General features: G+C 47.4%; 1 protein-coding gene across 8 annotated transcripts in view; it reads left to right on the top strand.

Annotated features, from left to right (window-relative positions):
• Positions 1–15,012, top strand: part of TNIK (TRAF2 and NCK interacting kinase) — a 156,736-nt gene that overhangs the window by 80,738 nt on the left and 60,986 nt on the right. For 6 of the 8 annotated variants that reach the window (XM_014938821.1, XM_014938818.1, XM_014938817.1 and 3 more), the window contains exons 1-5: positions 5,600–5,705; positions 8,055–8,145; positions 9,522–9,652; positions 13,666–13,720; positions 14,392–14,470. In XM_014938821.1, coding sequence (XP_014794307.1) covers positions 5,601–5,705; positions 8,055–8,145; positions 9,522–9,652; positions 13,666–13,720; positions 14,392–14,470 — 461 coding nt within the window. In that variant the 5' untranslated portion in view covers position 5,600. Of the gene's footprint in view, positions 1–5,599; positions 5,706–8,054; positions 8,146–9,521; positions 9,653–13,665; positions 13,721–14,391; positions 14,471–15,012 lie in introns of those variants that run through there. The other 2 variants (XM_014938823.1, XM_014938822.1) reach the window with 1 other exon arrangement.

Genomic DNA, 15,012 nt, shown 5'->3' with positions numbered 1-15,012 from the left:
TCCAAACCCACTGAGCGTGTCCAGAGAGGAGAACAAGGCACCACCACATGAGGTGAGATGTATCTAAAGCTCGCTCTACCTCTGTTCGTGGGCGTGCTGAGAGGTCGCTTCACAAGGTAATGCTTAAAAAGGACTTCGAGACCTTTTGGTTTGGAGCTAGGCAGCTGCTTTCTAACAGTTGGACGCTGCAATGTACTAGTGCAACAGCCCACCATCGTGGTACCACTTGGGGTGCAGTTACCAAGAAACTTTTTTCAGCCTGGAGAAGAGAAGGCTGAGGGGAGACCTTCTCGCTCTCTCCAACTCCCTGAAAGGAGGTTGTAGAGAGGTGGGGGTCGGTCTCTTCTCCCAAGTCACTGGCGACAGGACTAGAGGAAATGGCCCCAAGTTACTCCAGGGGAGGTTCAGGCTGGATATTAGGAAAAATTTTTTCACCAAAAGGGTTCTCAGCCATTGGAATGGGCTGCCCAGGGAGGTGGTTGAGGCACCATCCCTGGAGGTGTTCAAAAGATGGGTTGATGTAGTGCTGGGAGATAGGGTTTAGTGATGGTGTTGCTTTTTGTTTGTTGTGCGGGTGTCTATTTTTTGTCAAAGTTAGGTTGATGGTTGGACAAGATGATCTTTAAGGTCCCTTCCAACCTAGAAGATTCTGTGATTCTGTAATTTTTAAGAGAGGAAGGACTTTAAAGCAGGCAAGCGATGCCTTGGTTCTGCAGCTTATTTAAGTGCATCAGTCAACTTTTGAACTGATGGTTTTCCAGAGAGCGGCTCTCCAGTCGGAGTTCAGGCTCCGGGTTACATAAATTGTTAATGATAAGGACATGTAGAAATAGTTTAATCTGCAATTACTTAATTCCCTTTGATTAACCAATTACAACGAGCGTTTCCTCAGCTCTGCTGATGGCAGCGGCTTCGTGGGGGGGGCTTGGGGAAGAAGGAATTGGGGTGATTTAGGGCTGGAGGCTAAGTTGGGATGGCGTGGCTGCAGCCGTGTAATGTTCAGGGCTGTCCCTGCGTGGTTGCCATGTGCTTTTTGTCACCGTGTCGAGCCGTAGGGACCCACTGAATCACTGCAAGGTGGTACAATGGGAGTCACTCTGGGGGTCTGGAGGGGAAAAATGGGGACAGACAGGCCCCACTGTAAACAGAGCACGAGCCATGGAAGCGCTGGGATGCACCTCGGCAGCTGGGAGCAGGATTGAAGAATATTTTTGGGGGGCAGTTGCTGATCCCTGATGTCGCAGGAAGAAATCATTAAGAGGGGACGGGTTTGGGTTGAGCCATAATTCTCTCTAGTCCCTCCAAGCCCTGGGGTGTGTGGGGGAGTGGGGCTGGTCTTCCGACCCCACCGAGGGCTAGCAGAGATGCTCTGCTGCTTTCTGGCTGAATAAGCCAACGCCGTTTCCTTCTCGCTCCTCTTCAAAGCCATGTCAGTGGTGGGAACACCACAAGGCTGTGAGCCCAGCTCCTTTTGCTGCCATCCCCAAGGCTTTCACCCCGCTCCTGACCCGTGGTGGCAGCTCCCTGCCAGCTCCCCGAGGGGCAGGAATTGTTTATCCTGGAAGTGCAGGGCACAGCCGGGCATGTCATTTATTTATGAACATGGGTGACAATGGTTTGCTGCTGCTGCTTCTCCCACCCAGCCCTGCACCACCAGCAACGAAAACCTGTCCTTACCTTCCCACAGAATATTTTAGTTGCTGCTTAAGATCAATTCGATGTCCAGGTTTGAAAGGGGCGTCAGCTTTTCTGCTGATCCTCCAAGTGTAGCTCTCTGCATTTTTATCTTTTTTTCTTTTTTTTTAATGCTCCATCGCTGACTCCAGGTGCCACGATGTGTGTGAGGAGGGACCCTTTGGCAGGGGAGCCAGGCTGAGGGGTGGGATGAACATAGGGTCTGCATTGCACCCACATTCTGATCACACATGCAGCAGGAGGAAGGATTTCCAGCAGCCTTTAGCCTGGGGGTGTTGCGTGCTTGTTTCCCATAACTTAAAAAAGCAAAGTCAAATTGTTCCTGGGATGAAGAATAGGAACGTAGAAGGATTTGGCTTGCAGAGTAAAGGATTTGAATTATTCTTGGTTGGGAGGTCCTCTGGACAGGTTGGAGCAGTTCACCATCACCTGGTCAGGGGTGTCTGTGCTGGGGATGCTCAGGTTTGAGCCCTTCCAGGTGATGAACATCAGCAATGGGAACAGAGGTCTTACTGGCCTTCTCCAGAGCTGGGGAAAGCGGTGGTTGATTTGAAAGCTGCAGAGGCTCTTTAAACAAAAAAAATTGTGAGACAGCAGGACCCAGAGATTTACAGCTGCTGCTTCTGAATTTGCCTTGCTTATGAAGTTTGCTGTCACTCTGATATGAAGAGCTAAGTAAATGCTAAATGAACTGTATTTAAAAATACTTCCTCAATAAATGGCCTTGCAAATTAAATTTCAGAAGATGATCTTACCTTTAGCCCATCTTGATGATAATTTTAATTATGGTTAATAAAAATTCAGTCTGCATTTCAGGTTTATTGTCTTACTCCCATCATGACTTCATCCTTTAACAACATTAGCAATGATGCAAGTGTGTGCAGGGGAGAGCACTCATGCTTCTCACCCACATGGGACCGGTGAGGAAGTATCTTAGTGTAAGTGCCATTTGAAACCTTTCCCGAGTATTCTAAGCTCTGTCCTAAAATCAGGTGGAACTTTTGTCCCCTTTTCTTTTCTCCTGGAAGACTGTTTGATGGTTTCCAACCTAATACATCCATAGGGTGTTGATACATTGATATTATGCCAGCATCTACCTTGTTCTTCTCCCTCTCTGGTGCTTAGCTGTCCATACTGTTGACAGTATATGCTCATATCCCATGGCCATCCATCCCCTGGCTGGCTGAACAAGTCCTTAGTTCACTAATACATCCATAGGGTGTTGATACATTGATATTATGCCAGCATCTACCTTGTTCTTCTCCCTCTCTGGTCCAGACTGTTGATGGTGTATGCTCGTATCCCATGGTCATCCATCCCCTGGCCGGCTGAACAAGTCCTTAGGTCCTCTGAGAAGACCTGTTCATCTCCCTGTACTTGCTCCAGTGCTCCTTAGCCATCTCCTCTATTTCCCCTCGCTTTGGAGGAAGCTGTAGGTGGGTCTCCTGTAGCATCCTTCCTTCTGAGGAGCAAAGGAAACAAAAGGCGCAAAGCGCCGCAGCAGCCAGCTTTCCTCCCATTCCATCCAAACCTTCTGGAGATGGGCATCCATCAGCTCTCCATCACGGACAGAGATACTTAGGCATCCTCCTCATCCAGCTTTCTTCCCATTCCATCCAAACCTTCTGGAAACAGGCATCCATCAGCTCTCCATCATGGGCGGAGATACTTGGGTATCCTCCTCAACTTTCTGGTGTCTTTTCTTGGAGATCTTGAGGTAGAGCCTTTGGGAAGTGCCTTACTGTTACCAGCACATGCACTTTGCTGAGCCCCCTGGTCTCCTGCCCAACTGGGCCTGGAGCCTGCAGGTACTACCAGATCTGCTGGTCCTGGATGTTTTCCTGTGGATGTTAGGGGACTGTGCAGGTCCTAAAAAGCCCACTTGGAAATATCCCTCTTAGGTTCGTCTCTCTCCTTCCCTCTCTGCTTTTTTTCCCTTTAATCTCCGGGACGTTTCACAGTTACAGATTTGGGATACATCAGCAGGTGGCCGTATTATTCACCACCGGGTGCAAAATTAATCTTTGCTCTTTGGAAATCAAAGAGAAGGAGAGAGGACCGAGTGAACTGCCAGCTCCATAAAGATAATCTGGCAAATTAATGGATGCACTGTGTGCTTTTAATGGGATTTCTTCCGTCTCCTTTTAAGCACCCTGATTGCCATACATAGCACAGCGTGCCCTTCCTCCTCTTCCTCCTGCTCCAAACCCTGGTGAGAGCCTGTGGATGGATTTTCATGGAAGGAGGATGAACAGGGCAGCCTTTTAGCTGGAAAGTGTTTGTGGCTGGCTCAGCTATCCAGGATTTTCCTTTCCACACTTGCTGCCGTGGTATCCCAAACGCTCCTTTAATCAGAAACACATGCAGACGCTGATATTCCCCACGTGTCCATGGGCCAAAGGGAAGAAAGAGAGGAAAAACGACTTTGAAACCAGTTGTTCCCTTGTTCCCCATGACTTAGGCTGTGTCCCAGTGACCCAACTGGATTGCAGGGCTCCTGCTGGGGTGGAAGAGCTGCGAGCCCTGTCCTTGCCTTCGCCTGGGGCAGGCTTTGGCCAGGCAGGCATCCCTCACTTGAAGCCAGTTTCCTGACGCAACAGGGATATAGGAAGAATTTTTCAGCTGTCAGTTTAGGGAGAGAAGCGAAACGTAATACCAAAACTAAAGATAGGTCGAAGCCAACTAAGGTAGAGTCTGCTCAAGTGTTTTGTTTAACCCGAAGGTTTATAGCAGTACTCTGGATTTTACGATCGTTAATTTATGACAGTCTTTTAAATCCATGTGTTTGAAAAATTTGGTTAGAAGTAACCCCTCTGCTCTTTTTCTCTCCTCTTGGCCCGTGCTTTTCATAAAGTGATGTCACTTGCTTGGAGAACATTAAATGGCATGTCAGCTTCATGTGATAAGAAACTTTAAACGTGCCCGTTGAAGAAACTGGCAAGGCACGATTTGTAAGGGAATATCTTCTCGTAGCAAGCTGGTCTAATTGGAAAATGTGGCTTCACATCTGAGACAAACACTTCTACAGGTCTTGGAGGAGACTTGGTGCATACACGAGCTGTGCTTGCTTTCTGGAGCACGCTGATGGCTCCTGCACACACTGGGGATCCATGATGGCCCTGGGAGGCAGATGCACATCCCGTGCTATTTTTATAAGGTTTATTTCACAGTTGCTCAATGACAAGATTATGTGTTCAGGCCCAGGTTAGATCCTTGTACCTTTATATTAGATATTATGAAATTTCAGAAGTGGTACAAGCAGTGGTTCCCAGTCTCATTTGAACCAACCTGAGGAGTAGGACACCATCTCTCTCCTGGAGAGCCTGCAGCTGTCTGGAAAGCTTGTCCTTGAGAAAAGTTTCCTGCTCAAAAAGGTGGTCCAAAAAAAAAGACCTCCTGGAAAAAAGAAGAAAAAAGAGAAAAGAGTACCTGGTTTTTAAGATTGTAGGAAGCTTTCTGATGTCTGTCTTGTTGCCTTTGCATTTTCAGAGTTGAGGAACTTACATGCAAGAGGTAGAGTTGTGCTTGTTTTGCTGTTGATGCTGAAGATTGACCATAAGTACAAAGTAGGCTATGGAGCGGTGGGGTCTGAGATGTCAAGGTTTCCAATTTTCCCTGCTGATTTTCAGCACTGGACTGATTCCTCTTTCTTCTTCCCAGCCTTCTGGAGAAGCAACAAGCCTTTCAGCCCTTCCAGCCTTTCATTTTTGTTTTTATAACAAAAAAACAAAGGTGAATTAGAAGCTGATAGGTTGAAGATTATGTCCTGGTGGCTCTGCGTGGCACTGCAGAGGCTCTGCAGCGGCGTTGCCGGTGTCATGGTCCGACCCTGGGGTCGGGCAGCCTGGAGGATGCTGTGGGTGTCATTGCAGTAATTGTGATTTTGTTCCATTTGGCAGCTGGTGATGGAGTTCTGCGGCGCGGGCTCCGTCACCGACCTCATCAAGAACACGAAGGGGAACACCTTGAAGGAGGAGTGGATCGCCTACATCTGCAGAGAGATTTTACGGGTACGTGTCTGCAGGGAGCTGGATGTCGGGGGTTGATGGAGTGTCACGTTTGGTGCTTGGGGGACACGGGAAGCCTTTGGCTCTGCAGGCTTCGTGGCTGCTGCCCTGCCATGGGCTGGAGCCTCTTGGGTGCTGGTAGGCGTGAATGATTCATGTGCTTGTATGATGCATAATAAATAAGCCCTATTTAATACCCTTCAGCTCTCTTAGTTCCCTGACTTTTAACCCTCTTTTTTCTGCAACAAATATATGATTTCCTTTAGTTTTAACAGGGCAAGGATTTATTTACGTTAGCACTACGTTTTCAATTAACAGAAAAGTGAGGACTGATAAAGTCGGTGGAAAGGATCTTCATGATTAAAAAACACCCCATGTTTTATTAAATCCACATGTCCCTGGCTTTAACGAGGGTGCTGCAGCTTTCATACCCACAAGATAGAAGTTTGACTGGAACATCTTAAGATGGGCCGTGCCAGAGTTTCCTGTACTGGGAGATGGCAGCTTCAGCAAAGGCTTCCTTCATTTTGCACAACTGAGGTCAGATGATGTGATCATAATGGTTGCTCCAATATTAAAATCTATTGCTCTGTGAACAGGGTTTTTGTTCAGGAGAAAACTGAAATATCAGGCATGTGAAGGAAACCTGTAGAAGAGCCATTCAAGTGATAGGATGAGAAGAAATGGCCTCAAGTTGCACCAGGGAAGGTTTGAATTGGATATTAGGAAAAATTTCTTCACCAAAAAGGGTTGTTAAGCACTGGAACAGGCTGCCCAGGGAAGTGGTTGAGTCACCATCCCTGGAGGTATTTAAAAGACGCATAGATGTGTCACTTAGGGAGATGTTTTAGTGGTGGATGTGTCAGGTGTTAGGTTAATGGTTGGACTTGATGATCTTAAAGGTCTTTTCCAGCCTAAATGATTCTGTGAAAGAGAATGAGGCAAAATGATTGCTCCAAAAGGAGGTGTGACACTGTTGCTGAGGCTGCCGCTGGTGTCCGGGGGTGACAGCGCTTCTCTGTTGACCCTGAATGCCACCATCTGCACCAGCATGGTATGCAGAAGATGCCAGTGCTGTAGCTAATCAGTTGTTGTAGGGACACTGCTTTCGGTGCCAGGAAAGCACAGTTACACGGGCTTATTTTAAATACATGAGCTCTGTGAGCCTACTTCTTAAAATAGACCCTGGCAGTGAGTCAGAACCCAGCCACTGACTCATGTCCCAGGGCCACCATCGAGTGTCATCGCTCGCGTTGTGGCTGCGTTGGGGCAGTTGGTTGGTTGGTTGGTGACCTCCGTAGGGTTTCAGGTGATGAAAGGCTCCCACCTTCGTGCTGCAGAAGGTGACTTGGTCTTGGTTCAGGCATCAATGGCCAGTTGAGGCTCAATCCCATCTTGTTAAAGGATTTACTGAAATTCAATGAAATTTTTGCTTTGTCTCCAGTGCACAAAGGTGCCTCTGACCGGGTATAACATGACTTAAAAAAAAGGGTTCCTGTTCAAATATAATCTATTCCATGGTGTTGCCCCAAGGTAACAAGCGTAAAATGACTAATAACTACCAGCAGTAATGGCAGAAACTATTTTCTTCCTCAAATATGAATGTTTAATGTGAAATGTAAACCTAATGCAAAATTAGGTTTTGAAGTAATCCATATTTTTACGAAGCTGGCAATATAGGTGGATGTTACTTGGAAACTGAAATAATAAGTGAACGAAATAAAAATGTAGGTTGCAAAAAGAAATTAATGAGCTAATAAAAAAGCACAACAGAAAAGCTAGTTTACCTTTAGCCTTTGAGACAGGCTTTTAATTTGAGCTATATCTCCATTAGGGATTTGTGCAAGTTATAATATTTGTGTTTGCATGGTAGCTTTTTTTAATATAAGCTTTTCAGTGTATTGGAGTCCTATTTATTGGGTTTTGGTTTTTTTTCAGTTTCTGGATGATGGGAATACAGAAAGGAGACAAAAGCATTCTATTATTTTTGTCACAGAAGTGGCTCCCTAAGGCAAGGGAGCACATGGGGGAAAAATATGTCTAGAGAAACGGAGGAATTTGGGTTAATATTTTCCTGCAGAAACTGAAAAAGTTGGGTTTAATGCCTATAGGATTGGTGGTTCCCATCTCCTGCTGTGGAGAGCCAGTTGGTGGGCATCTCGCTTGCTGGGCATGTCCTCCCAGTGTGTGACACAGGACAGTATTGTGAACACAGGATAAACAAAAGCGTTCTCAAGCGCTTAACTCCAACTGTGAATCTTTCATTTCTGGAGCGTAATTGGATGAGGAGGAATGTCGGAAAATAACATGCCTTGAACTTGGATTCCTCTAACCTTTCTCTGAATTCTCTAGGGCTTGAGTCATCTACACCAGCACAAAGTAATTCATCGAGACATCAAGGGACAGAATGTCTTGCTGACGGAAAACGCAGAAGTTAAACTAGGTAAGAGTGGGTTAGAGCTCCTGGAAACTGCAGGAGGGCTGGCTGGAGAGAAGCAGCAAACCTGACTTGTACGTGGCTTGGAGAAAGGGAATGGATACCAAGAGCTACTGTGTGTTTTTTCATGTGCCAGCCTCAATAACATGACCTTGGATGTTGACCAGGCGCTGTGCGATGAACTGCTGGTGGTTGATGGCCAGGTCCTGCATGCAAAGATGTGCTTGTAGTTGTGTTTCTGTTTGGACAGGTAGTTTGGGCAGCTCTACCATCAGATCAAGACCACGTTGGATGGGGCTTTGAGCAACCTAGTCTCACGGAAGGTGTCCCTGCCCATGGGCAGGGGGGTTGGAACTCAATGATCTTTTACTTCCAACCCAAACTGTTCCATGATTCCATGATCATAGTCCAGCCAATTTAGTGCCACATAATCCAGATTTTTTTTCCAAGCCAAACTGTTGGAGAGAGCTTAATTTGCAAGAACTAATCTGAATTTCATAAACAATGTTAATCACCCTGGAGAAGACCAGGCATTCACATGAAGATCATCTGGAAGACACCAGGTCAGCAGAGATAATGTGCTGATATCCCCAGCTGTCCAGCACCAATGTTATTAAGGCTGCCTTTGCGTGTTTTAATTTTTGGTAGTGATGAAAGATCCCTTACACTGGTAAAGTGAGGTGCAAGCCTTGTTTTCCCAGGTCTCTCCTCTCTCTGTACAGCAGGATGAAACCCCATCTTAACAGATGGCACCACCAGCTCGTTTGGCTTTATGCTGGTGAAGATTCCCCTCCAAGGGGAAATTCTCCAGGGCAAATCTCCAACCGTTGTGTTGCACAAAGTGAACTTAGTGGACCATAGAGTATTCTCTCATTGATTTGATTTCATCAGTTTTTGCTTCATTTTGCAGCTCGGCTTGACATTTCCCTATGGGCCTTTGTCCTTGACCCTTAGTTCTTAAGTCTTTTGCATTACTGCCATTTCCAGCAAGAATTTCGGTAGGAAAATGAGGCTTCTATCAAAATTTGGCAGGCTTTAATTCAGATGAGAAAGCACAGAACAAAGGCTGCTGCTTATTCATGTTGCTAACCCTGTTTCTCATTAGTATGAGGAACTGTGATTTCTTTTCATTGCCTCCTGGCAAGGAGGAAAAAACACAGGGTTTCCTACAAAACCTGGACATCAGATGATCAGGTTCGTCCTTAATTGACCTCTGTTGATCCTGGCAGAGATCAAACGGGAATGTCTCTGGCCTCGTCCTTCTCTCCTGACCGTGCAGAGGAGTTGGCCTGAATGGACTTAATGTCCTACAAGTCAGCAGAAGAGCGTTGCTCTGGTTTGTCCCCAACCTTACCGTGGTGCCCTGTTGATCTGGTCCACAGTGGATTTTGGTGTCAGCGCTCAGCTGGACAGAACGGTGGGCAGGAGAAACACCTTCATCGGAACGCCTTACTGGATGGCCCCCGAGGTCATTGCCTGCGACGAAAATCCCGATGCCACTTACGACTTCAAGGTACCTAAATGAACATCTCCCTACTCTTCTGTTCCTCATTACAGATGTAGTTTTTGCAAAGTCTTGCACGTTGACAAGTAAGGCAGGCGAGGAATTAAGGTAGCACTTACCGGTTATTGCAATGAGAGTTGTGATCATAAACATCTGAAGAAGGTTCTTGGTGTGGTCTCAGATTTTGTGCCTCAGTACCATGAACTTGAGCCCTCAGGAATTTAGTACATCCTTGCAGCTCTGCACAATAACACTGGTAGGCATCAGCCTAGCCTCCTGCTTTCTGGCTGTTGGGATTTTGGGGTGCCTGTTCAGGTCCAACGTGAATTTTTCTTGGCCTGTTCCAGATTTCCAGTGAAGAAGCCTTTCCCCCACGCTGAGAAAGGTGCCAGGCTGAGGCTTCTTACCTGCCAGCCTGCTTTTTGGTGCTGCCTGTTGAAATACTCCAGTCAAACATGCCCTGTTAGCTCTGGAGAGAAGTCAGGTTGCGTTCGGAAAGGGCAAAACCACATCTTCTGGCCTGCAGGCTGGTGTTCACAGGGACATCTGAGGGCTGCCACACAGTCAGACGTTTGGGGGCTGACCTACTTTTCACATGTCTCTGTTGCCCGTTTGAAGTGTATTTTTGGATTGGTGGCAGCACGCAACGTCGCCGATGAGCTGTGAAGTGCCACACAACAGGTCCACAGGAGGGTTGTGGGTCCCACCTGCCCATTCAAACTACAGCAAGGTCTGATGTTTAAAGTGAGGAGAGCTTACTATTTTTTAATCTCATTTCTGCCTCACTGCAAGTTTTTGGACACGCGGGTGTGTAGAAACGTCCCTTGGGTTTTGTCCCTTGGTGTTTTGAAGCATCCAGAACTTGAATTTCTAGCTCCAAACCCACTGAGCGTGTCCAGAGAGGAGAACAAGGCACCACCACATGAGGTGAGATGTATCTAAAGCTCGCTCTACCTCTGTTCGTGGGCGTGCTGAGAGGTCGCTTCACAAGGTAATGCTTAAAAAGGACTTCGAGACCTTTTGGTTTGGAGCTAGGCAGCTGCTTTCTAACAGTTGGACGCTGCAATGTACTAGTGCAACAGCCCACCATCGTGGTACCACTTGGGGTGCAGTTACCAAGAAACTTTTTTCAGCCTGGAGAAGAGAAGGCTGAGGGGAGACCTTCTCGCTCTCTCCAACTCCCTGAAAGGAGGTTGTAGAGAGGTGGGGGTCGGTCTCTTCTCCCAAGTGACTGGCGACAGCACTAGAGGAAATCGCCCCAAGTTCATCCCGGGGAGGTTCAGGCTGGATATTAGGAAAAATTTTTTCACCAAAAGGGTTCTCAGCCATTGGAATGGGCTGCCCAGGGAGGTGGTTGAGGCACCATCCCTGGAGGTGTTCAAAAGATGGGTTGATGTAGTGCTGGGAGATAGGGTTTAGTGATGGTGTTGCTTTTTGTTTGTTGTGCGGGTGTCTATTTTTTGTCAAAGTTAGGTTGATGGTTGGACAAGATGATCTTTAAGGTCCCTTCCAACCTAGAAGATTCTGTGATTCTGTAATTTTTAAGAGAGGAAGGACTTTAAAGCAGGCAAGCGATGCCTTGGTTCTGCAGCTTATTTAAGTGCATCAGTCAACTTTTGAACTGATGGTTTTCCAGAGAGCGGCTCTCCAGTCGGAGTTCAGGCTCCGGGTTACATAAATTGTTAATGATAAGGACATGTAGAAATAGTTTAATCTGCAATTACTTAATTCCCTTTGATTAACCAATTACAACGAGCGTTTCCTCAGCTCTGCTGATGGCAGCGGCTTCGTAGCGGTGGCTTCGTGCTGGATGTTCTCGCCGCCTCTCCGATGGCAGCCGCCTGCCTCTGGTGATGCAATGCTCTAATTAATCACGGCTTTTGATTATTATTATTATTACTTTTTAAAAAGGACTGAGTTCTTCTGCTTCCTACCCTCAGAAAGCCCTGAGGTTTTTCCTCTTCCCAGAATAACTAGGGCACTTAATATGCCGTTGCCTGATGCACAAGTGCAGGGACCAGAATCCCTTCTATTGTCCCCAAGGATCAAAGGCTCGTAGCGAGCCGGGCGCTCGGCGTCTCTGGAGTTGGCATTGTCCCTTTTCTCTTGGCTGGGGGTATGAAAAGAAGGCTGGGTGCTGCCAACACGCTCCCTGCAGGGTGTTTTGGGAGCCCGTGGTGACGGGAGGGGAGGGAGCCGCTGGACGTGAGTCCCTACCCCGGGTCACATCCCTGCACCTGATGCTCTGGCTTTGAAGTGGTGGGTGGGGAAAATGTAAATGACAATTATTTCTTTTCTAAAAAGGGATGCAAATCAGATGCTCTCGGGTTTAGCCGACTGGCTTAACATAGGGAATACAAAAGATGAGATTTACAGGGTGAAAAAAGGCATCCTCGTGAGCTTAATCTGTTGGACAAAAAGCCTCTGATCTCACTGTTTTCTTAGCCAGAAAGAGATCCCTGTGTAATCTATGGAAGGAGGCAGTAAATACCTCCTCAGAAAAATAAACCACTTTAAAAAAGAACAAATAGAAACCCCGCATTGTTGAAGTTATTTATTGGTTTTTTCCCCCCCAGTCGGTCTTGCTTTTTTCTTTAGAGATATCTGCTCAATAAGCTTAAAATCAAAAGGGGGAAAGGAAAAAAAAAGGAAGCTTGCTTTCCTTCCCAAGTCAAGACAATACAAATGTATTAGCGTGGCCTCTTTTTGCTGCGTGGACTGAAAAGCTTTTCAGACTTAAAAACGCCACGCATAAAAAAAAAAAAAAACCCAAAACCCAACCCTGAATTCCGGATCGTTATAAAACGTGTGCTTCCCGCTGAGTTTTCTGCTTTTGCTGGGAGACTTAGAGAGGTGATAATCCCTTTCTGTATTGCTCCAGCTTTAAGATCACTTGGCATCCTGTGTATAATACTGGGCACCTCGGTATGGAAAGACACGCTAGGAATTTGGAAGGAGTTCAGCGGCAACCCAAAGGGAAGGGGTCATGCGTGCTGAATCATGTGGAAAGACTGCGATAATTAAGTATGCGGCAGAAATCCCAGCAGACCAGAGACAAAGAAGGGATGAGACTGTCCTGCAAAAGGGCTGGAAATGAGATTTGAGAGAGAATTTTTAAGCAGGTACAAAGATGTATAGCAAGGGCGGCGTTTGTTAAGGGAGATCCTGAGTTAAAAAAAGAAATAAAAGAGGAAAAGTGCCTTGAAATTGAAAATCTAAGTGGTCTTTCCTGGATGGTGTATGTGAGAAGGTGCTTGTGGTCCCTAGAGGCTGTCCATAGCTCTGGCCAAGCTTTTGGGACTCTGTGCTGGGAATAATGACCTTTCTGGGATTTACTCATTAAGTGGCGACCCATTGGTAGGGCCACAAAGGTGATTAAGGGCCTGGAGCATCTCTCTTATGAAGAGAGGCTGAGGAACTTGGGTCTTTTTAGTCTAGAGGAGAGAAGGCTGAAGGGGGATCTGATCAATGCTTAAAAATACTAAAAGGGAGGGAGTCAGGAGGACGGGGATGGTCTTTTCTCAGTGGTGCCCAGGGACAGGACAAGAGGAAATGGGCACAAACTTGAATATAAGAAGTTCCACCTAAACATGAGGAGGAACTTCTTTACTATGAGAGTGGCAGAGCCCTGGAACAGGCTGCCCAGAGAGGTGGTGGAGTCTCCATCTCTGGAGACATTAAAAAACCGCCTGGACAAGATCCTGTGCATCCTGCTCTGGGTAGACCCACTCTGGTGGGGGGGTTGGACTTGATGATCTCCAGAGGTCCCTTCCAACCCCATATGATTCTATGAAATAAATCCTGGCATAAACAGTGGGGTTGGGAGCCTCCTCTAAAGCCCTGACACATGGCAGGAGGAGGGGATGAGCTCCTCAGGTGTGGGTCCAGGGGCTTGTAGGGGACACAGAGACCCAGCTCACAGGGCTGAGCTCCCCGAGCTGGGGAGACCGAGATGGTTCCCAGTTCATCCGATGTGATGATGCTCCCCAACATCACGTATGTCCCTCTGCTTTCTTTTACAGAGTGACTTGTGGTCTTTGGGGATAACGGCCATCGAGATGGCAGAAGGCGCTCCCCGTAAGTAGCTGCATCGCTCTGCTTTAATTAACCCTTGGGTTGTAACGAGCCAGGGTTTGCTGAACACCAGCCGGTGCTCGGTTCTGTGCAAGAAACACCGTGCAAAAGCTTTTCCCGTGCAAGGGTTTTCCCAAACAACCTGGGCTCACTGAGATAGAGCTCTCAGGGACCATGGGGACAAAGCATGGCCCAGGGGACAGGGTGGGCAGTGAGAAAAAGGACATGACCCTCCGTGACTCCTGGTGTGTCACTTGGGTGCTGTGGGACTCAGTTTCCTCAAATGAAAATACAGATGAAGATAGGGAGGGAGAACTGGAAGGTGGTAAAACGCTGTTCCTCAGCCCTGGTCAGTATTTACTGATGGATTTACACATGTGAGTAAATAAAGCAGAGGTTGGTGGCACGTGGTGCCATCACTGTCAGCACCTGGCAGGGTGCTGGGGACACCCACACCACTTGGCTGAGGACATCAGCTCTCATCCCAGCTCCAGGCTGGGTCTGCAGGGGGTTGTCTCTGCAAACCCTCCTGCCGTGTGGGTCTTGTGGCTTCAGAGGAAACCTGGCTCTCCCCGTTTGTGCGTGGAGCCTGTCTTTAGGAAACTTGGGGCGGGGGTGGGGGGATGTCTGTGAGATGCTGTGCCGTGTTTAACGCCTCTCCTTGCACCTTGCAGCTCTCTGTGACATGCACCCCATGAGAGCCCTCTTCCTCATCCCCCGCAACCCGGCCCCGAGGTTGAAATCAAAGAAGTGGTGAGTCTCTTCCTCAGTCTTCAAACGGCTCTATAAACGTCTCCAGAGCAACTTCTTTCTGCAGCCTGGGCACCTTGGGGATGAGATGTTTATATTTGTATAGCTCTGGGGGACAGGGATGGTCTCTGGCATCGCTCCAGTGAGTGCAGGTTTGGACCCTGATCTCCTACGGAGAGGTGGTTTGGTGTGAAGGAGTCTTGTGCCGTGGGATGGAGAGCTTCCCAGGCAGGCAGAGAGGAGGAATGCTCTGGGATGCTGCCCTTTCTGGGTGCACAGTTGGCTTTTCCGAGGCGGTTTTGTGCAGCCTGAAGCCAGATGACACTTCGCTTGGCTCCCGTTTTCTTTCCAGTCAGGTTCCGTTTTCAAGTGGAAACACGTATCCAGGCCAAAAAAATAAATAAAAAGGAGAGTTTATCTTGAAGGCCCGGGAATGCGGAGATTTGTACTCAGTTTGGGCTTTATTTTAAAATTTCACAGGAAAAAATACATCACTGTTTTGAAAAAAAAAAAAGCACGGCATGCCAATAAAAACCTGTAGGAAA

The sequence above is a fragment of the Calidris pugnax genome, unplaced genomic scaffold (genome assembly GCF_001431845.1).
Source record: "Calidris pugnax isolate Ruff unplaced genomic scaffold, ASM143184v1 scaffold52, whole genome shotgun sequence".
NCBI lineage: Eukaryota > Metazoa > Chordata > Aves > Charadriiformes > Scolopacidae > Calidris > Calidris pugnax.
The sequence above is the reverse complement of the archived record's forward strand: the minus strand, read 5'-3'. Positions and strand labels throughout refer to the sequence as shown.